The sequence below is a fragment of the Felis catus genome, chromosome A3 (genome assembly GCF_018350175.1).
Source record: "Felis catus isolate Fca126 chromosome A3, F.catus_Fca126_mat1.0, whole genome shotgun sequence".
NCBI lineage: Eukaryota > Metazoa > Chordata > Mammalia > Carnivora > Felidae > Felis > Felis catus.
Window position 1 is genome coordinate 27,636,541 of NC_058370.1, and position 21,791 is coordinate 27,658,331.

Here is a 21,791-nt window from a genome sequence, read left to right on the forward strand (position 1 = left end):
GAGCCAAAACCACCTAAGAAGCTCCTGAATTCTTAAACCCCGGAAACTGTGTGAGATCTACATGTTTGTTGTTGTTCTGAGCCCCTAAATTTTGGGGTAACTTGTTAGACGTCAATAACCAGGAACTGAGACAGATCCTCCAAAGAGCCTTATGAAGGAGGGACCATCATGACCACCATTGTACAGAGGAGGAAGCTAAGGCCCAGAGAGGGGGGATCCTGTCCAGGGTCACGTACATCATGAACAGCGGGGCTGAACCCAGGTTTGAATGACCAAAGAGTCTCCCCACGGGGTTGAAGGATGTCCAAAGTGACTGCCAGCTCTGCCCTTGAAGGCCCAAGGGTAGGACAAGAACACCTGAAAGAATATATCTGCCCTCAATACACATTTGTGCAGGTAACCTCAGGGCTGAAGGGACCACGACCGTCAAAAACCAGCAATGGTCACCAGAGGAAAACAAGGCAACAGAAGTGAAAATCAACAGAAACAGACACTCAGAGTTCAGATGGCAACATTACCAGACACAGATCAGGGGCAGATGGGTGGCTCAGTTGGTTAAGCGAAATCAAGAGTCAGCCACTCAACCAACTGAGGCACCCAGGCACCCCAGTACTATATGCTTTAGACACACACACAAAAATGAAGCCAGGAAGGAGGATATAAAATGCTGGAAAGGGGAATCTGGGTGGCTCAGTCAGTTAAGTGTCCAACTTCGACTCAGGTCACAATCTTGTGGCTGGTGGGTTCGAGCCCCACATTGGGCTCTGTGCTGACAACTCAGATTTGGATTCTGTGTCTCCCTCTCTCTCTGCTCCTCCCCGCTCACACTCTGTTTGTCTTTCTGTCTGTCTCTCTCAGGAAATAAACATTAAAAAAAATTAAATGCTGGATGTATGTGGGTATATGAAATTTCAGATAGAGTGAACAGGGAAGAGTTTTGGGTAACGACTAAACTAAAGGGAGAGAGCAAGCCATGACGATACTGGGGTTATGGCACATGCAAAGATCCCGAGGTGGAGTGTGACTGCCTTATTCCAGGACCTAGGAGGCCAGTGGGTTTGAGTGGAGTGAGCCATGCGTTGAACATTCCTCCCGGAAATGGAGTGGGGAATCCAGGAAGGGGAGCTCTGACAGGTACCACTGCGGAGGTCTATTACGGGAAGAATTGTCAATTACATACCCCAACAGAGTCCTCAACAGGAAAGACTCAACCACAAGCCCAACAGGGAAAAGATGTGCATTGGATCTCCCACAAGAAATTCACTACCTCTGTAACTCAGCCAATGAGAAAGTGTCATCACCCTGAACTCTTGCTTTTCTCCAATGGACTTTGGCTCAAAACATGCCTCCCAATTCCCTCCATCTCAGTAATGTTTCTATGCGTTGTTAGATTTGCCCATGGTTTTTCACAGCTTGAATGTCCCAAACTGCAACTCTTGGCTATTCCTGAATACCCCCCCCCCTTTTTTTTTTTTTTGGAAAATAACTGGCTGTTTTATTTTTTAGGCTTAAAGTAGTAAGAGGAGGGGAGGCAGTTTGCAGCTGTGGAGAGGATCTCGGTTTTTACTTTGCTATGAGAGTGTTGGGAAGAACCGGGAGTGTTTTGAGGAGTGACGCGGTTTGATTTACACTCTAGGGACTGTCTGGCAGCAGGCTGGGGCCCTGTTGGGGCCAAAAGGAGAAGCAAGGAGCCTAATGCGGATAGAGCCTCGGTTTGTGTTTCGCAAACGGAGCTGAGGATGGGGCTGACCCTCCTGGGTGCCGGTGAGTATACAGGGCTGAGCCCCGCCCCCATACCGTCCAATCCCCGCCCCCGGCGGCCACTGCCCCGCCCCTCCCCTCCAGACCCGCCCCCCGCCCCTTCCCGTGGCGGCGCGGGCGCGGCCTGCCGGGTGAGTGAAGGTCGGGGAGTCCCGGATCAGCCCAACAGGGGTCACCCCGGTCAAGGTCCTTGAGCACCACGGACCACCGCGACCCCGGCGCAGGACGGGCGCCGCCGGGGACTGCGTAGGTGCCAGTCGCCGCCGGGTGTGCCGGGCGGTTGAGGGGGAGGGTGTCCGGATGTCCCGACAGTCTGCTGCCCCACTTCCGGGGCCTCCACTTTCACTTTCCCTTTCGCTGTAGCTGCTCCCCTCCCCTCCCGACTGTCTGGGGCCGCCCCGCAGGGGAGGGAGTGTGGCTGCAATCCCCGGCGCCAGGGGTGTTCCCAGAAGCGAGAAGTTGGGGGGAGGGCCCTCCCCAGGGACTAACAGCGCCCGGCTGTGCGGCATCACCCTCATCCCTGCACCAGGTCTGTCCCGCTTCCTCTGTCGCCCATTGTGGGCTTGGCTCGGTGCCCTTTGCCCTTTCACCTCCCACGCAGGGTCCCAGCCCGTTCCCATACCCGGTCTCCGGTGCTTGTGATGTTACCCGATTCCATCCGGGGACACCAAGGCATAAAGAGGGTTCGGGCCGGGCCGGAGGCCAGCGGCCGGGACTGAGTTACTTGTGGTCATCCGCCCTCTCCCAGGTGACCCAGGGATAGCATTTCTCCGGAGCTGCTGCCCCCGCCTGGGGGCATGGGCGCAACCACGCCAGATGGACGAGAAGACCAAGAAAGGTGGGCACAGCCTGGAAGCGGCTGGGAAACTTCCTTTAGGCGGTGGGCCCCGGCAGGACCTGGCCTCCCCTGCCCTGAAGGGTGGGAGAGGTGGCTTTAACCGCACCCTCCCTCTATCCACCTGCCCCTCAGTTTCCTTCTTTGGCGCCTGGTTGCTTCTAGGGGCTGGTCCTTCAACTATGGCGTGTCCCTGAGGCCACCACGAGCCAGCACTGTGTTGTGATGGGGGTGGAGAGCTCCCAGAGAACACAGGAGATCTCTCAGGCTGGTGCAGGAGACAGATCTCAGTTGACCTAAATACCAGGGGTCCTTGCGCCCCCTCTTGCCCCCTCCCCCCAGCATTGTAGAACATGTCAGGTCATGTCATCACCCTGCTCAAAACCTACCCCGTGTCCCTCTGTGTTCTTAGGCCAGAGCCCTCGGTTAGCCCACAGTTCCCTTCTGGCTTCACTGACCTCACAGTCTTACCCCACTCACCCCCTTGGTCATTCTGATGGAGCCCCACTGGCTTCTTTCTGTTCCCATCCAATCATTTCTGGCTCAAGACCTTTGCCCTGACCTTTCTCTCCACCTGGAATACTCTTCCCTAACTGGGTTTGGACACAGCTAGCTTTTCCTGGTCTCAGCTTCAGTGTCCCCTCCTCCTAGAGGCCTTCCCTGATCTCCTTATGCTGTTTATTTCCTTGCCAGCGTGGATCACAACCTGAATTTTTTTCTGTTGTCTATCTCCTTGCTGGGCCGGGAGGTCCCGTCAGCACAGGGACCCATTTATCTTATTCACTGCCGAATCCCAGTTTCTGGGACAGCGGCTGGTACACAGTAGGAGCTCAGTAAATCCTTGCCACATAAATGAATGGAAGTTTGGGGGCCTGGGAGTCTGAAGGACAAATAGAACTAAATGAACAGGGAGGGGGAATGGGGAGTATCAGAGAAAGGGATTTTTAAGCTGGGTGCTGAAGGATATGTAGGAGTTCACCAGGGAGACAGAGGAAGCAGTAGGTGCAAGGGACCACCGCCTCCCTCTCCCCCAGCTCCTGGAAGATAAACCGTGTGCTAACCTGCTTCCATTGTACTGGATTTCAGCCGAGGAGATGGCCCTGAGACTCACCCGAGCAGTGGCAGGCGGAGATGAACACGTGGCAGTGCAGTGTGCCATCTGGCTGGCAGAGCAACGGGTGCCCCTGAGTGTGCAACTGAAGCCTGAGGTCTCCCCAACACAGGACATCAGGTGAGGAGGGCACGACTGGCCTAAGTCTTAGGGCTTCCTGAAACCCAGTGGGCCGCAGTATATTCTTGCCGGTTATTCTCCTTTTAAAAAATTTTTTAATGTTTATTCATCTTTGAGAGACAGAGCATGAGCGGGGGAGGGGCAGAGAGAGACGGAGACACGGTATCCGAAGCAGGCTCCAGGCTCCGAGCTGTCACCACAGAGCCCAGCGCGGGGCTTGAACTCACGGACCGCGAGATCATGACCTGAGCCGAAGTCGGAGGCTCAACCGACTGAGCCACCCAGGCGCCCCTCTCGCCAGTTATTCTTAATGGCAGGTTCTGGTGTCAGGAGACCTAGCTTCAAACCCGAGCTCTGTCTGTCATCCACTGTGAGATCTATAGCAAGTCACTTCACCTCTCAGAATTTTCAGAGGTTTTTTGATTTTAAAAATGAGGCAATAATAGTAAGCCATCTCATAGGATTGTTAGAAGGTGTATTAGAATGTTAGTCCTCGGGGCGCCCGGGTGGCTCAGTTGGTTAAGTGTCTGACTTCGGCTCAGGTCACGATCTCGTGGTTTGTGAGTTCAAGCCGCACATCGGGCTCTGTGCTGACAGCTCAGAGCCTGGAGCCTGCTGGGTATTCTGTGTCTCCCTCTCTCTCTGCCCTTCCCCTGCTTGTGCTCTGTCTCTCTCTCTTTTTCCAAAAATAAATAAACATTAAAAAAAAAACCCAACACATATAGAATGTTAGTCCTCATATAACAGAAAAAACATAGTAACGGTGGCATAAATAAATTTGATGGCAGGCAGTCTGTACGTGGGGGCTGTGCTTCCTGTAGGTCCCCGGAGACTCAGGCTTCTGTCTTGTTGCTCTGCCATTCATGGGCTCCATTCTGCGGTTCGCTTCATGGGCTCCATTCTGCGGTTCGCTTCATGGTCTAAAATGGCTGTTCCAGCTCCGGCCATCCCATCAGCATTCTTGCCGGTAGGGAGGAAGGTGTGGTGTCTCCCAGCCAGATGGGGGCCCCCAAATGTGGGGCGACCCAATTGGGTAGAAGCTGGCTGTGCAGGCGCAGAACAAAAGAGATAGAACTGTATTGAAGACACCACCAGGGAGCGGTGGGCAGGACAGCAAAGCAGGGACTGTCTGTGGGGGGCTAGAGCTACAGGGGAGAATGAGAGAATATGGGGACGTTTGGAGTTTCCCCTTTTTTGGCCACTGTGCCTGGTGTGAGTGGCCCCTTTGTCAGCGGGGGCTTAGGGATATTTCGAGGTGGGTCGCTTAATGAGCCTGTTTGCATTCAGTGCGGTGATGGTCGCTGTGGCCCCTTCTGTCTGTCTTAACTCAAGTTGCCGTTCAAGCCTGTTGGCCAAAAGCGGCCTCTGCAGAAGGGAAGAGGGACCCCCGCTCCCACCCTTGAGGGCACAGCTCAGAGAGTTGCACACACTTCTTCCACGCAGTTCCTGCGGACCGGAAGGTATTCTCACAGCCACGCTCGGCTTGAAGGGAGGCTGCGAAACACGACCAGGCATCCAACTAGAACTCAGGGTTTCTGTTAGCAAGTAGAGGCAAGGGAGAACGGAGGCTGGTCATCTTTCCCCAGGAGACCGAATTGCTCTCGGAATGCTTAGCACAATGCCTGGCACGTGTCACTCACTCAGTGAATCGTGGTGCTTATCTTCCCGCCGCCCCCCCCCCCCCCCCCCCCCCCCCCCCCCCCCGCTTTTTCATTGCTGCCTAGTAACTTTCTCTCGCCTTATAAAGGACCCCCCGGTCCGTGCTTTTATTTGTAGTCTCTGCTCATCTCCCTCCCTTTCCCCAACCCCAGCCTTATCTCCAGGGACTTGCCTCGTCTGGACATTTCGCAGAAATGGAATCATACCGCATGTGGCCTCTTGTGTCCGGCTCCTTTCTCTTAGCATCCTGTTTTCTCGATCCATCCGTGTGGTGGCGCGTATCAGAACTTTATTCCTTTCTGTTGCTCGATGATAATGTATGGTACGAATATACCACATTTTCTCTATTAATCATTTGCTGGACATTTGGGGTTTTCCCGCTTGGGGGCTAACGTGAATAATGATGCTGTGAACATTCGTGCCCAATCTTCTTTTTGAGTTTTACCGAGCTGTAATGGACACAGGACCTTGTATTAGTTTCAGGTGTTGTGATCTTGTGATTTAAAATAAGGAATATTTTCTTGGTCTTTGTCCTTTCCTGGCACAGAGCTCCTTGGAACTTCTCACGTTTTTTCGAGTGGTAAAGGTGCCTTTTGTTGTGCAAATGAGGTGACCTTTGGAACCTCCCTAGATCACCTAAGGATGGGGGCCGCTGCTCACCAGAGAAACCAGCCAGTGTGATTAGAGGGTTGGAGTGTTCAGTCCCATCCCCCTGACCTCCTGGGAGGGGACGGGGACTGGAGGTAGAATCGGTCCCCAGTGGCAGTGGTCTCATCAGTCACGCCTATGTAATGAGATTTTCATAAAAATTGAAAAGGGCGGGGTTCAGAGAGCTTCTGGGTTGGTGAACACGTGGAGATCTGGGGACGCTAGAGCACTCCAGAGGGCAGGGAAGCTACCACCGTTTCCCGGATGGTGTGCCTCGCACTGTGCATCTCTTCCAGATTCTTCCATCGGGCTGTCCCCGAATTATGTCCTTCCATAACAAACCAGTGGTCTCGTAAGCAAAATGTTTGGGTTCCGTGAACTGCTCTAGCAAATTAATGGAATCCCAGGAGTGGGCTGTTGGAACTCCCGATTCTGTATCCGATGACGCAGTACCGGCTTACGACTGCCATTTGAGAGGGGGCGGTCTCGTAGGACTGAGCCCTCAAGCTGCGGACACTGCTGCTGTTTCTGGGTAGATCGGGTCAGAATTGAGTTGAAATGGAGGACGCCCTGCTGGTGCCTGAGAATTGCAGGAGCCTCCCTCTTCCCATCCACACGTTGGAAATCGAGTCTCAGAACCAGTTTAGATGCACAACATAATGACTTGGTACATGTATGTAATTGTGCAGTGATGAACACAGCAATTTAACATCCATTGCCTCACATACTTACGTATTATTTTTTTAAGTATTCTCTATACCCCACATGGGGTTTGAACTCACCACCCTGGGATCGAGAGTCACATGCTCTACCAACTGAGCCAGCCAGCCGCCCTTATTATTATTATTTTTTTGCAATGAGAGCTTTTAGGATTTATTGCCTGCAGTATTCAGATACATGAGGCAGAAATGTTAACGATAGTCACCATGCCTGTACATTACCTCCCTATGACTTGCTTATTAACCTCAATACCATTATCACATCTAAAAAATTAAGAGTAATCCCTTAAACTCCCCTAATACAGTTTATAGTATAATTTCCCTGATTATCTCATTGACAGTTTTTATAGTTGGGTTATTCCAATTAGGAGCCAGAGAAGATCTACACGGATCCTTTCTTTCTTTCTTTCTTCTTTTTTTAAACATTTATTTATTTTTGAGAGACAGAGCATGAGCAGGGGAGGGGGAGAGAGAGAGGGAGACACAGAATCCGAAGCAGGCTCCAGGCTCTGAGCTGTTTGTTAGCACAGAGCCCGATGCGGGGCTTGAACTCATGAACTGCGAGACCATGACCTGAGCCGGAGTTGGACGCTCAACCGACTGAGCCACCCAGGAGCCCCGACATGTATCCTTTCTTAATCTTGTCTTTTTAATTCCTCCTCTTTATTTTTATGCCATTAATTTAAGAACCTTGGTCTTGGACCTCCAGAATTCCCCCACATGCTGGATTTATTAACTGCCACCTCGGGGTGTCATTTAAGTATCTCCAGTTTTTCTTGTGAACTTGTAGTTGGATCTAAAGGTTAGGTTAGTCCGGAGTCACTTTGTACATTTCCAGGAACTCGTCCTCATTTACTGATTATTTCTTGCTGTTCTTGTTCTGTGCTCTGATGTGTCTGTGTCCTTTGGGATCCAGTCCTGGTTTTTTTCATCGTAGCCCTTCCCTTTCATGCTTTTGATCTTCCAGAAATGTTGAAGGGTCCTTCCTTGAGAAAGCTGGTGTTTCTCTGGAATAACACTGGGTTGAAGTCCTGCCTCTCACAGTCTCAGCGTTACTTGGTAGCCTCAGCGTAACCTGTCCGTGACTCGTGTTTTTATCTGTAAAACAGCAGTGACAACAGTATCTGCCTCCTGGGTTTGTGGAGAGGATTAAACAGGCTAAAACATACTAAGTGCTGGGGCGCCTGGGTGGCTCAGTCGGTTAAGCGTCCGACTTCGACTCAGGTCACGATCTCGCGGTTTGTGCGTTCAAGCCCCGCATCGGGTTCTGTGCTGACAGCTCAGAGCCCGGAGCCTGCTTCGGATTCTGTGTCTCCCTCTCTCTCTGCCCCTCCCCTGCTCATGCTCTGTCTCTCAATAATAAATAAATGTTTAAAAAAATTTTTAAAAAGAAGCATATTTAGTGCTTTGAAGCATCGTGGCTTATAGTAAATAACAACGATTGGTGGTTTGGCTAAAGAGCAAAGGAGGGAATGACAGGAGGCTGGAGAGTAGGGAGGGGCCCGGATCACGGAGGCCCTCGTGTGCCGCAGTGAGTCCAGATTGGATTCTCAGAAGAGCGTGGAGCCACCGCAGGGGTTTAAGCAGCGGGTTCTGATTCAGGAGGAAGCACAGGGCTGCGGGAATCCAGGAAAGGCCCCCTAACCCAGACTGGGCGTCTGTGGGCGTGTGCGCGTGTATATGTACACGCGCAGCTGCGTGCACAAGCGTGCAGACAGGTACGTGCCAGCAGCTGGTGGCTGAGGTTCGACCTGTGACCTTCTCCGCAGGCTGTGGGTGAGTGTGGAGGATGCTCAGATGCACACAGTCACCATCTGGCTCACAGTGCGTCCGGACATGACAGTGGCTTCCCTCAAGGACATGGTGAGTTGGGAGGGGGGGGGGTGCAGGCGGAAGTGGAGGGGGTACACGAAAGGGAAACATCAGGGCAGACGCTTCCCATTTTACGTCCACTTCTCTTTACTCTGGTCCTCCCTTTCCCCTCTCCCTCTCTCCGTGTCCCCGCCAGGTATTCCTGGACTACGGCTTTCCACCCGTCCTACAGCAGTGGGTCATTGGGCAGCGGCTGGCCCGGGACCAGGAAACCCTGCACTCCCATGGGGTGCGGCGGAATGGGGACAGCGCCTACCTCTACCTGCTGTCAGCCTGCAACACCTCACTTAACCCCCAGGAGCTGCAGCGGGAGAGGCAGTTGCGGATGCTGGAAGGTGAGACTCTGCCTCTGAGTGGCACGGGACTCATCTGAGGTCACAGGGCAAGAGGGAGCAGAGTCCGTGGACTTTTGGTCAGGAACTCTCACCAGGAGGACCTTATCCATAGTGCACAAAGGACACCCCCTCGGAGGGAGCCATTTCTGGAGCCGGTGGTCTGGGGGAGAGGGGCTGAGTCCAACCCCCCGCCCCAGCATTTATCAGCTGTGTGACCTTGGGCCAGTCCCTTCCTGTCTCCACTCCTCAGTTTCTAAATCTGTAAATTGGATACCATGATAATAATAGCATTTATTCTCAATTTTTAAAATTTTTATCTGGAAATAGTTCAGACATACAGAAAAGGTGCAGAGTTGTACAAAGAATTGCATAACAAATTTCCAAGGACCTTTTGCGTGTATTCCCCCAAATATTAACATTTCACCACAACTGCTTTGCTTTATCATTCTCTATACACAACTGTTTTTATATGCATAAATACTTCTGTTTTCTGAACGGTTCTGAAGTGCAGACATGATGCATCCCTCTCCCCTAAAAATTTCAGTGTGCATTTTCTTTAAAATAGGGTCATTTTCTTACATTACCACATACAGCTACCAAATTTAGGAAACCAACAATGATAAAGTACTGTTATCTAATCCACACATGTTACCCAGATTTGACCAGTTGTCTCACTAATGTCCTTTATAGCAGGAGACCTGGCCATGGCGTCGTGTCTCCCAGGGTCTTTCAGTCTTTGGTGCCCTAGTCTTCCTGTGACTGTCCTGATACTTGAAGACTCCAGCCAGTTTTTTGGTGTTTTTGTTTTTTTTTTTCTTTTGGATTTGGCAGGAGCAGGACTGAAGTGTTTGTCCCTCTAGGTGCATAACTTGAGCATAGGAGGCCTGTCTTTAGGCGGCGGGGTTTTAAGCCGGGAGCACGCGGGAGCATTCACGGGTGGAGGAGGGACTCTGACTTTGTGGGAGCCCGACACTCAGCCAGGGCTGGGCTCACCTGACGAACCGAGCCGGAGACTCCCCCAGGGAGGAGGGAGAGGACCGAGGAGCGGAGCTGTGCGGGGCGCGCGGCCGCCACAGAATGTGCGCCAAGTGGGCTGCGTGGATCTGCCACGCCCTAAATCCTCCTCCCTAGATCTGGGCTTCAAGGACCTCACGCTTCAGCCCCGGGGCCCCCTGGAGCCAGCCCCCACCAAGTCCGGAGCCCCCCAGGAGCCGGGGCGGGGCCAGCCCGAAGCCGCTCCCGAACCCCCGCCGGTAAGCCGCCCCCCCCTCCGCGCGCGCCCTTGACCGCGCGCCCCGCCCCCGACTCCGCCTCCACGCTCCCGGACCCCTCCCCGCGCCGTGCTCAGCCCCACACCCTCCGACTCTGCCCCCAGGTGGGCTGGCAGTGCCCCGGCTGCACCTTCATTAACAAGCCCACGAGGCCTGGCTGCGAGATGTGCTGCCGGGCGCGGCCTGAGGCCTACCAGGTTCCCGCCTCGTACCAGCCGGACGAGGAGGAGAGAGCGCGCCTGGCGGGCGAGGAGGAGGCGCTGCGCCAGTACCAGCAGGTGGGCGCGGCGGCCTCGGACCAAACACCTGTGGACCGGGCGGGGAGGCGTACGGTGGGACGGGAGGCACCTCCGCATTGCCGCTCCAACCCCGTGGCTGCCTTGCCCCCTCCTGACCCCCCCGCTGCTGTTGACCCCGCACTTGACTGTGGCCCGCCCTCTCCTGGAGGTCTTAAGTGCTGAGACCCTGCTCCCAGGCTGTGATCACATGCCCCGCCCCCACTTCGGCTGTGGCTCCGCCCCTAGCTTTGACACACACCCACTGTGCACACGACTGCCCCAGGCTGTGACTCCCGCACCCTCTTTCCGACCACGCTCGTATCCACCTTCCCCTTATCCACCTGTGATAGTTACTGCTCCACTTAGACATGACCTCACCCTGGACCCTGCTACTCCCGACCCCCTCCCTCCCTGTTGGGGTTCACCCCTGACTTCCTAGGAGCCTGGACCGGGCCCTTCACTGCTCCCTGTAAGATTGGCCCCGCCCTCTGTCCTGCCCCTTCCGTAGTTATGCCCCCCGATCCTGACACAAGCCCTGATTACACAGATGCCAGACCCTGAGTGTCCCCCATTCTGATTGGATGCCCCCCACCTGCTTTCTCCTCGGACCCAGTGCTGCCCTTGCCCCACCCCAGCCATGACCTCATTCGTGGTCTTACCTACAGCCTTGGCCCAGACCCCGTCCTCTCTCCGGTCTTGCTTTGCTCTCTAGCTTTATCCCCACCCCCATACCCCTGACCCACTCTGTGACCTTGACGGGCTCCGACTCCACCACCCCCCGCCCTGCTTCTGGGCGGGGATGTGAACCCTCTTAAGACCCCCAGACTACCCCCTCAGACCCTAGCTCCTTCCCTTCACTATTGCCATCACTCCCTCGCGTGCCTTGACCCCTGGTTGCAGCTCCAACCTGCCTCTGCCTGGCCCGCCTCCTGTCATTGGCTTCCCCGCCTCCCCTCCTGCCCTGGCCCCATCCTTCCCATCATCTCGTCTCCCGCCCACTGCCAGGCCACCTCCACCCCCACCCAGGGATCCTGACTCTCCCCCAGCTTTGCCCCGCCTCCGGGGTCTGACCTGGCCCCCTGGTCCTGCCCCCTTCCTGGTCTGACCCTCCCCCGAGACCCTGACCCGCCCCGCGGCCCCGCCCCGTGTGCCCAGCGGAAGCAGCAGCAGCAGGAGGGAAACTACCTGCAACACGTCCAGCTGGATCAGAGGAGCCTGGTGCTGAACACCGAGCCCACCGAGTGCCCCGTGTGCTACTTGGTGCTGGCGCCCGGCGATGCCGTGGTGCTGCGTGAGTGTCTGCACGCCTTCTGCAGGTGCGGCCCCCAACCCCACCCCCAGCAACGCCGCGTTTGTTGCAGCCGCCGATTACCGGAGGGCTGAGAGTGGGTGGGGCCTGTGCGCTTACATCTCATTGGACGCTCACAAAAACCTGCGAGGTAGGCGCTGTCTCCCCATTTTGCAGAGGGGGAATGTGAGGTTCGGAGGCCAGCCGCTTGCTCAAGGCCACACTGCTCAGGCATTCTGGTTCCAGAGCCTGCGCCCTTTGCCGCTCTCTGCGGCAGGCCCAGCCAAGGGCCCTGAGGCCCTAGCGCCGGCAGACTGAGCCAGCCCCGCTCTCCGCCTGGCTGGTGGGCAGACCGTCCTTCTCTGAGGCTCCGCCAGGCCACCGGTCCTGGGCTGTGCAGACCATGTCCGCCTTCACCACAGCGGACATTCGCACGGCCCCTGGGTGCCAGGGACTGTGCCAGGCCTGGGGATCCAGGAGGGAACAAAGAAGCTCAGTTCCTGCCTCCTTGGAGCTTACCTTCCGGTGGAGAGAGTCTGATATTAATCGAATAATCGCTGATGGAATTGTAAATTGTGTCAAATGCTAAGCACCAGCGGATTGTGATTAGTGGATTCTGATCAAAGAACAGGGGCCCTGCTCCAGGAGCGGGTCAGGAGAGCCCCTAAGGGGATAGCATTTGAGCAGAGACCCGAGGGTCTGCTGCAGCGGTGTGCCTGGCCTGTCTGTGGCCAAGCAGGCGTCAGTGTGGCTGGAGCAGAGATGGACCGAGAGATTAGTTAGAGAGGGCAAGTCCTCAGGGCTCTTGTGAGCCATAGTGAGGCGAGCAGGTTTGTTCTGGGCGGATCCGGATGGGGGGCTGCTGGGGACTGTGAGGCCAGTGTGTTGGGAATGGTGTCGGAGGGCGAGGTGGGCCCAGGGATCCCGGGAAGGATGCTTCTGCTCTGCTCCAGGCAGGGAGTGATGGGGGCCTGGACCAGAACAGTGGGGGGTGGCTGTGGGGTGCACAGAAGTGGACGCTTTGGAGATGGGTTTATGGGAGGGATGTGAAGGAAGAGGGGAATTGAAGAGAAGCCCACCTGGGGTCAGGCCTCACTACGTGAGGGGTGGAATCCAGGTGGATGGGGTTCAGATGACCCTAACCTCCCCCTCCCGCCCTTCACCCCCTCCAGGGAGTGTCTGCAGGGCACCATCCGCAACAGCCAGGAGGCCGAGGTCTCCTGCCCCTTCATTGACAACACGTACTCGTGCTCGGGCAAGCTTCTGGAGAGGGAGATCCGGGCGGTAAGGCCAGGGGCGGAGGGCGCACCCTGAGCTGGCAGGTGGGGATGGGGTTGGGGGCACCGGTCTCAGCACACATTTACCCGGAGCCTTCTGTGTGGGCTGCCGAGGGCCAAGCAGTGAACAGGACGGGACTTGGGGGAAGTAGGCGGTAAAGAAAGCACTCTTGGGAAGGAAAGACAGCAGAGCCATTAAGAATGGGGAAATTCTGGGGCCATTGGCCTGGGTGACCTCCGGTCAGATCCTCACCCCGTGCCTTGGTTTTCTCATCTCAGCTAGGGTCGCAGTTAGCTTCTTCGAAGGTTGCGAAGAATAGAGTGTGTGTGTAAAAGACTTCAGAGTAATGGGTGAGCCCTCGCATCCGTTTGCTTTTGCCGCTTGACAAGTTATCCCAGACGTAGTGTCTTCAAACAACCACTGTTTATTTAGTTCACGAATCTGCAAGTGAGTCATCGCGGTTGGACTTAGCCAGATGATTCTTCTAGCTCCAGCTGGGCCTGGCTGGTCCCATGTGGGTTTAGCCGGTGGATCAGCTGTCACGGGCTGATTTATGATGGCCTTATTTGCAATGGCGGGGCGGCTGGGCCTGTTTCCGCTGTGCTCTGTCACCCACCGGCAGGCTGGCCAAGGCCTGCTCCCGGGCTGGTGGCCTCCAGGGTCCCGGAGCAGCCAGCAGGGAGCTCCAGTGCAAGAGTCCTTGCCACGCGTCTGCTCTTTTTACTTGCTGCCATCCCAGTGAGCATGCTCGAGCCCATAGTCCCCGCGAGGGCACCATCCAAGGGTGTGGAGTCAGGGAGACACGAATAAATCGGGGCCCTCTCTCCAGCAATCCATTCCGGTGTGGCACACGTCTGCACGAGTGTGTTCGCTGTTACTATTATGATTATCATCAAGATCCCACCCTTCTTGGAGTCTTCATTTCCCCACCTGGAAAATCGACTGCTGGGCCTGATTCGTGGTTTTTAAACTGCTCGGGACTGGCCTTCTCAGAATTGGGCATCTTGGGGTTCCCAGACCAAAACATGGAGGCAGGGTCAAAGTGGCTGAGGTCCAAATGGGAGACCCCCCCCCCCAAACAGGCCCATCCGCGAGACCTCTGTACCTCCTGGCTCTCCCTTAGGATCCTGCTTCCGAGAACGTCCCTGACTGCACCAAGTATTTCCTGGAGCCCAAGGGGTCTACCTCTGCTCCAAAAGGGGAGGCAGAAAGGGTAGAACTTGGGGAATTTCTCCCCACATCCAAGAACAGCCTCGTTTTTATCTGTTGTCTGTGGGGCACCGGGGAAGGGTGGCTCTGGGTGGTTGCTGAGGCCTTCTCGGGCCTGGAAAGGCCCCCAGACATAGAGTCCTTCCAGATGTCCCGGCACCCATCGTCGTCATCCAGGGGTTTTTCCCTTGAGGTCCACCCCTGCCAAGGGCATTGTGATGGGGCCAGAGCTCCTTCCAGGGGGCCGCAGGGCCCCGTGCTTCCCCAGAGGCCTTGGGAGTTGACCCAAGACTCAGAATGCTCAGGTGTGGCAAAGGGAGAAAGGGGCAGACATCAGCAGGGTGACGCAGTGGAGTTTATCTTTACAAAAAACATGCCTAAACCACGTAGAACCGGAACAGAAATCAAAGAGAAAAGTCACCCACAGCCCCCGCATCGCAGAAAATCCCCGGATACATTTTTTCCGTTTCCCTGGGTGTCTGTGGGCAGACATGATTTTATTCCTTTTCAAATCAGCTTTACTAAGGTGAACTTTGCAGGCAATAAAAAGCACCCATTGTAAGCACGCAGTTGGGTGAATTTTGACAGATGTAACTCTCGTAACCAGCCCGCAATCAACATGGGGAACGTAGGCATGATTTTTACTTGTGACCTGCATAGATACACCTTTTGCTATGTTGCTATAGAACTTTTCTGAGGATTATTATAAATCTCTATGGCATGTATCCTGCTTATATCTCTTCTCTTAATAATTCCAGTTTCTCAGTTTGTAATGAATGCTTCAAGAACTTTTTGAATGGTGTCTCTTCTTGTACATTATTTTCTTGGGATGAACCTGTAGATGGGGAGTGAGTCCTAAAGGGTCAGAGAAGTTTCGTTGAAACATAATTGCCACACGGCTGTCTCCCAGTGTCATATACCAGGATACTAGTTTAACCACATCTTCGCCAGCATTGCTGGTTATTATTTTTGTTCACTTTTCCTTTTTTTTTTTTAAATTGTAGAATATACATAACAGAATTTCCCATTTTTACCGTTTTTCTTTTCTTTTTTTCCCCCCATTTTTACCATGTTAAGTGTACAGGTCTGTGGCATTAAGTACACTCACATTGTGCACCTATCACCACTGTCCATCTCCAGAACTTCTAATCCACTTTTTGAGTGAGAGTTTTTATTTAAAAAAAAAATTTTTTTTTAATGCTTTTATTTTTGAGAGAGAGAAAGAGACAGAGTGCCAGCAGGGGAAGGGCAGAGAGAGAGAGAGGGAGACACAGAATCCGAAGCAGGCTCCAGGCTCTGAGCTGTTAGCACAGAGCCCGATGCAGGGCTCAAACCCACGAACCGTGAGATCATGACCCGAGCCAAAATTGGGTGTTTAACCAACTGAGCCACCCAGGTGCCCCTTGAATGGAGTTTTTAAACACTGAGCAGGGCTGGGTTGGACTTCATGGGTCGAGGGCTTCCTGGAGGATATTTGGTGGCTGGGAGGGCCCTCGTCAGCTGTTCTGAACCCCGAGCAAACAAGGTTGTGGCCTCTCGGCAGCTGCTGCCCCCCGAGGATTACCAGCGATTTCTGGACCTGGGCGTCTCCATCGCGGAAAACCGCAGTGCCTTCAGCTACCACTGCAAGACCCCGGACTGTAAGGGATGGTGCTTCTTTGAGGATGATGTCAACGAGTTTACCTGCCCAGTGTGCTTCCACGTCAACTGCCTGCTGTGTAAGGTGGGGACAGGGGCCCACGCTGTCCAGTCACCCTAGTCCTGCCAGGAGCTCACTGCACCTCGGTGCTTGTTCTCCTGGGAAGGGAGCTGTGACCCCAGCCTGGTCGTTTCACCACGGACAGCCGCATGTCGATGGCGGGGCCTGGTCCGGGCCCCAAACTGAGCCTAACCCTTGGACCGAGCCCTGGCTCTCGGTGGAACCTCCGCCTAGCCTGAGCCTCGGCCCGAAACTGAGCCCTGACCCTGGCCTCCTAGTCACACGCCAACCCGCCCCTGGCCCCAGACTGATGCTCAACCCCTGTCCTGAATTGAGCCCGGACCCCAAACCCAGACTGAGTCTTGCCGGACCCTGACCTCAGGCCGCTCCCCGCCCTCATCGTCTCAGTGGTTGACCCCTTAACGAGACTGGTCTCGAGACCAGACGAGACGATGCCCGTCTCTGGTCTCTCCAGACTGGTCTGGAGCCTTCTCACATCGAGCCCCTCGCCCGCCACAGGCCATCCACGAGCAGATGAACTGCAAGGAGTACCAGGACGACCTGGCCCTGCGGGCCCAGAACGATGTGGCCGCCAGGCAGACAACAGAGATGCTCAGGGTGAGGCAGGGTCAAGGCTGAGGCCTGGGGATTCGGGTTCTGGGAGGGTTCGGTCCGCGGGTTGGGGGCTTCTCAGTTCTCAGAAAGGGCTGTGGTTCATACAGCCCTGGACAGAGGCTCCGACCCCTTTCTGGCGTCACTGCCATCCAGAAGTGGGACTGGTTAGGACAAGCGGTCAGGGGGTGAGCAGCGGGGAGCACGTCTACAAAAGGCAGAAGAGCGTAGGAGAGTGACCCCACACCCCCAGAGGGCCAGCCGGTTTGTCCCTGCGGTGGGCCAGGGGTCAGGGAGGGCTCCGGCCGGCAGCCGCCCCAGCCCGGCTGAAGGCTGGCACCTGCCGTGCCCCAGTCCATGCTGCAGCAGGGCGAGGCCATGCACTGCCCACAGTGCCGCATCGTGGTGCAGAAGAAGGACGGCTGTGACTGGATCCGCTGCACCGTCTGCCACACCGAAATCTGCTGGGTCACCAAGGGCCCGCGCTGGGGGCCTGGGGTGAGTCTTGGGGGCGCGCAGGGGGGAAGCGGAGGCTGGGGAGCATGACGGGGAGGCGCCCGGGCGCCTCCCCCCCCAGAGTGGGGAACAGCCCCTGGGCCAAATCCAACTCCCTGCCTGGATCCGTCCAGTTTGTAAAGTGAGGACGGTTTTTACATTTTTTACACGGTTGAAAAGTATCGAGAAAAGAAGTTGTTTGGTGTGACACGTGAAAATGATGCGAGACGCGAGTTTCACGTCCACAAGCAGCGTGTTCTGGGAGCACAGCCACGTGCATTCGTTGTGTACCGTCCGTGGCCGCTTTTGCACTACAAAGGCCGAGACCCGATGGCCCCAGACACCTGATGGAAGCGGCACTTTGCAGAAAAAGTTTGCTGACCGCACCCTAGAGGGCAGTGAGTGAGGATTCAGTCTGGGCTCAGAGGCAGAGCGGGTCCCCGGCTCTGGTGCACGCCGGCTGTGTGGTTAGGCTGTTCTGAGCCTCGGTTTCTTCATCTGTGAAATGGAGATGATGGCAGGCGTCTTGCAGGCTTGTCCTCAAAACCAAGTGAAAGCATGCAAGGGAAGGGCTCCGCCAAAGGCAGCTGTGTTTATCAGGGCTGAGTTCCTGGGGTGGGGGGCTCGTAGTTGTATCCGGGTGGACCCCGGGACGGACGGAGGCAGAGGGAGCGTCTCTCAAGCTGCCAATGTGCCGACCCACCCAGGATTTGCAGACAGCCATCACGTCCCTTGCCTGCTCTGGGTCTAGGGGAGCACAGACTGGGACCCTGTAATTAGGGGTGCTGAGGGAGCCCAGAAAGATCTTAACTGACTGCCTCCGCCAGGTAGCTGAGGCCAAGAAAGCCATTGGTGGCAGGCGGCCCTGCCCGAGCGAAGGGCCGGAGTGGGGGTGTGCAGGGCTTTGAGGGTGTAATAGAGCAGCGGGGCGGGCCGGGGGCGGGGCACTGTTTTCACTGCCATGACCTTCTCTCCTCCCCATCCTCTAGGGCCCAGGAGACACCAGTGGGGGCTGCCGTTGCCGGGTGAATGGGATTCCTTGCCACCCCAGCTGTCAGAACTGCCACTAGCTGAGGATGGTCCGGTCCCCACGCTGACCCAGCCCCCCATCCATCCCCATGCTGCTGTGGGACAGGGCTGGTGCTTTGGCTCTCATTTGTGGCCTGGGAGATGCCCGTTGTGCTTGGCTGAGACGGAGGCCTTGTGGAGACCAAGGCCCCTGAGCTACGTGGATGGCTTTGTTTGCAAGGGATGTTGCAGCCTGACCTCCCAGTGCGTGTTGTCCCTGGCTGCATCTGCCCCAGTGCCTTTGCCCTCCCTCTGGGGCTTGCTGGCCAGACCTCTCAGCTCTTCTCTGTGGCTCTTCAGAACTCTGCCCGACCCAGACTTAAACACGGCCCTGGCCAGAGATCTTGCAGGATGGAATCTCTGAGAGCCTCGTGTGAGTCCACACTCGCTTCCACCACCCTCGTCTGCTGAACACGTGTAGCCCACTGCTTCGCCAGCGGCGTTGTGGGGCCGGCTTTTCCCTGCCTTTGCGGTCAGAGGCCTGGGGCCTCTTATAGAACTGCTGCTAGTCCTGTTCAGAGCCCAGAGAGAGACCTGGCGGTTTCTAAAGCACAGCCCATCGGGTTCATCGTCCACGGCTCCCTCTTTGCTGCTGTGTAAGCTAATTAAAATGGCTTTTCAGGAAGGGATGAGTATGATGTCGTGAGAGGGAGTGAAAGGGCGGTGGGCTGGGACCCTACACGCAGGCGGGATCCCCAGCCATCTGGGAATTGCAGCAGGAAATTGATAGGTTGGCCTCTGTCAGTGGTGGAGCGAAGGCGTGACGGAGCATTGGGGTCCTCGCTCCGTCCAGGCGCCCCTGTGCCCACCTTGAGGGGCAGGATGCTCTTGGGCCAATCGCAACTGGACAGGCAGTTTGCAGGGTGGCAAGGGTGCACAGAGCAGAGTCTGCAGCCAAGCAGAGAGGGTCAGGAGTACAAACGGAGGGGTGCGGGGCTGGCCCAGGTACCGGCCTCCAGCACCTTCCGTGCCAGCGGGTGAAGGATCCTAGACGGGCAGGCTGCAAGTGCTCCCTACTGTGGGTCAAGTGCAGATGCCTCTACTCCCAAGGGGACAGCCCATTTCCGGGGGCCCTGACCACAGACAGCCCCGTGCCAGCTCACCAGGGCGGACTTGCAACCAAACCCCATGGGCTTTGGACTCGAGCCACCTGCCCGAGGAAGCAGCAGGAGGCCCCGTGGACTTGTGGGACTTGCGGGACAGCCTGTCTCTCCCAGAGCAGGGGAAGACAAGAGGAAGCCCGCTGCTAAGAGCAGCTGCTGCTGGTATGGGCAGGAAGTGGAGGATGGGCTTCACAGCCCCTGCCGGAGGCGACACATCTTCCTTGAGGGTCTGGGGCGGGCATCAAAGCCACTTGCTTAAAAGGCAGGAAGCTGGAGGCAAGCCCACAGGCCTGCTGGCTCACAAAGGCTGCTTGCTGGGCAGATCCCAGCACGTGGAAGTGTGGAGAAAAGACTCTGAGCAACTGGAGGGCCTTTGTAAGGACAGGAATGAAGGCTGCAGGAGAAGGCGGGGCAGGGAAAGAAGATAAAGCCAGGCTGAGCCTCAGGCCCCATGGTCTCTTGGTCGGATTTGGCAAAAGCCTCCTCTGGCCTGTTCTTCCCTGCAGGCACCGCCCGCTCCCTGGGTGAACTTGGGGGTCCTAGCTCCGGGCTGGCTAAAGGCGTTTATGGATCAATAAACGTTCACCCCCACCGAATTAAAACCTTCCCAGCGCCTCACAGTTTGTACATTTCCACAAAGCTCGTCTCATTAAACCGCCCATGTGGGATGGGACTATCCCTATTTTACTGTTCTTGACATTGAGTCTCAGGGACGGTGCAACTCAGAGCAGCTCACACTGCCAGGAAGTGACACACCAGCCATCATGCCACCATTAGCTCTCTCCCACCCAGTCCCGGCTCCCTTCTCTAGGGCTCAGAGCTGTCCTTGGCCTGAACCCCAAGTCCCCTTCCACTGGCATGACCTACTTCATCTCTATAAAACCACCACACTTTTCCCCAGTAAGCTCCACACCCGATGTGGGGCTCCAACTCACGACCCCTGAGATCAAGAGACGCACGTCCTCCAGCGGAGTCAGCCAGGCACCCCCCACCCACACTTTAGTCGGCTGTTGTTTTTACGCTATTTCCCCCTCTACTCGCCTATCACGTGGCATTTTCTGACACCGCTTCTCCAGTTCCCCAACACCAACTGGCCCAACAATACAACTCAATTCTGACACTACCTGGAGACCTCACAGGTTAACTCGGTCCCACTTCAGATGCAGCCGCAAATGGGGTGCCCAGGCTGCCCACACTTCTCTCCGGTCAACCACAAATTCAAGGGTTTCTACAACACCCCCTCAGGTTCAATACTTTGCTAGAAGGGCTCACAGAACACTTTACTTACATTTACTGACTATAAAGGATACAACTCCCCAAACTAAAATGGAAGAGACGCAGGGGGCAAGGCTTAGGGGAGGGAGGTGCATCGCCTCCTGGCACTCTGAGGTGTTCATCCAGAAGTTTTCCGAATCTCTGAATCCGGAGCTGGTATAGCCATGGCTCCCCAGCTACCGCCCCCTCCTTCGCACCCCCCCCCCCCGGCCGCCAGTCCCCTCGCCTCCTTGGAAGTCAGTGGGAAGGGTAAAAGCCCCACCCTCCAAACCTGTCCATTCTGGAAACTCTAGTGATCCCACCTCATCACCTCATTAGCAGAAACTCGCAGGGAATCAAACGGAATCACTGTGAACAAAAGACGCTCCTATCGGGAAATTCCAAGGCTTTTAGGGGACAAAACGCAGTTATTTCTTCTTCCGCCACACATTCGCTTCCTTCAATGTTGGAAGGACCAAAATGAGAATTCTCCTCTTTATATTTAATCATCAACTCTGATGAAACGAACGCCAAATCTGCCTCTCAAAACAAGTTGCTTGTTCAATGTAGCGGTCTGGTGCATGAGCTCCCATGGGCGGGGCAGTTCCCAGCCAGCCCCATGCTCCGCATCGCGTCGGGTCAAGGGGCAGCTGGCCCGAGGTGGTGGGGCAAGGTCCAAGAGCTGAGCGGTGCCTGCTCCGTCTCGGGTGCCCTTCCCCTCTGGGCCAGGGAAACGCTAACGAGCATCCCAGACAACTCAGATGCTTCCTCCAGGATGGCCCCATCCTCAAGGTGGAGGCCACAGGCACCTGGCACTGCCCTGGGCCCCCACTACCCAACGGCTGGGAGTGTTGAGGATGTTGGAGGAGCTTGGCAAGAATAGCTCTCGATGGCTCCTCTGTGGCTGGAAATCACATGTGGAAATAAAGTTACATTCACATCAGACTCCGATGAAGGTCCCAAACCAAATGTCAGCCTTGCCTTTAGAGCCAAAGGCATCTCCAGAAACATGTGCAGAATAGGCAAGACGACCCCAGACTAATACCCCACGTGGCCTGCGCTGCTCAGCGGTGACCAGTGCCCCGAGGCAGCACCTGGTGTGCGGCTCAAAGAGAAACGGCTGCAGGTAATCCCCAAGCTCCCCAGGCAAGTCAAGGCCAACCAAGAGTCTGCAGA

The 21,791-nt window shown here is 55.8% G+C and overlaps 1 protein-coding gene across 8 annotated transcripts; it reads left to right on the forward strand.

The window, feature by feature from the left end:
- The first annotated feature begins 1,838 nt into the window (after window positions 1-1,838).
- On the forward strand, window positions 1,839-18,883 carry RBCK1 (RANBP2-type and C3HC4-type zinc finger containing 1). 8 transcript variants are annotated; one of them, XR_002741013.2, is made up of 14 exons: window positions 1,839-1,892; window positions 2,510-2,599; window positions 3,683-3,827; window positions 8,623-8,716; window positions 8,862-9,060; window positions 10,192-10,313; window positions 10,436-10,609; window positions 11,765-11,925; window positions 13,070-13,181; window positions 15,928-16,107; window positions 16,603-16,701; window positions 17,050-17,193; window positions 17,371-17,588; window positions 18,180-18,883. XR_002741013.2 is itself a non-coding variant. In XM_045053780.1 (13 exons), the coding sequence occupies exons 2-13, from the start codon at window positions 2,578-2,580 to the stop codon at window positions 18,258-18,260; spliced, it is 1,494 nt and encodes a 497-aa protein (XP_044909715.1). In that variant the 5' UTR covers window positions 2,103-2,290; window positions 2,510-2,577; the 3' UTR covers window positions 18,261-18,883. The 8 variants fall into 8 exon arrangements, 3 of the variants coding, with proteins under 3 accessions (XP_044909715.1, XP_044909714.1, XP_019682263.1); XR_002741010.2 differs by having other exon boundaries at window positions 1,870-2,007; XR_002741012.2 differs by having other exon boundaries at window positions 1,875-2,011.
- The last annotated feature ends 2,908 nt before the right edge of the window (window positions 18,884-21,791 follow it).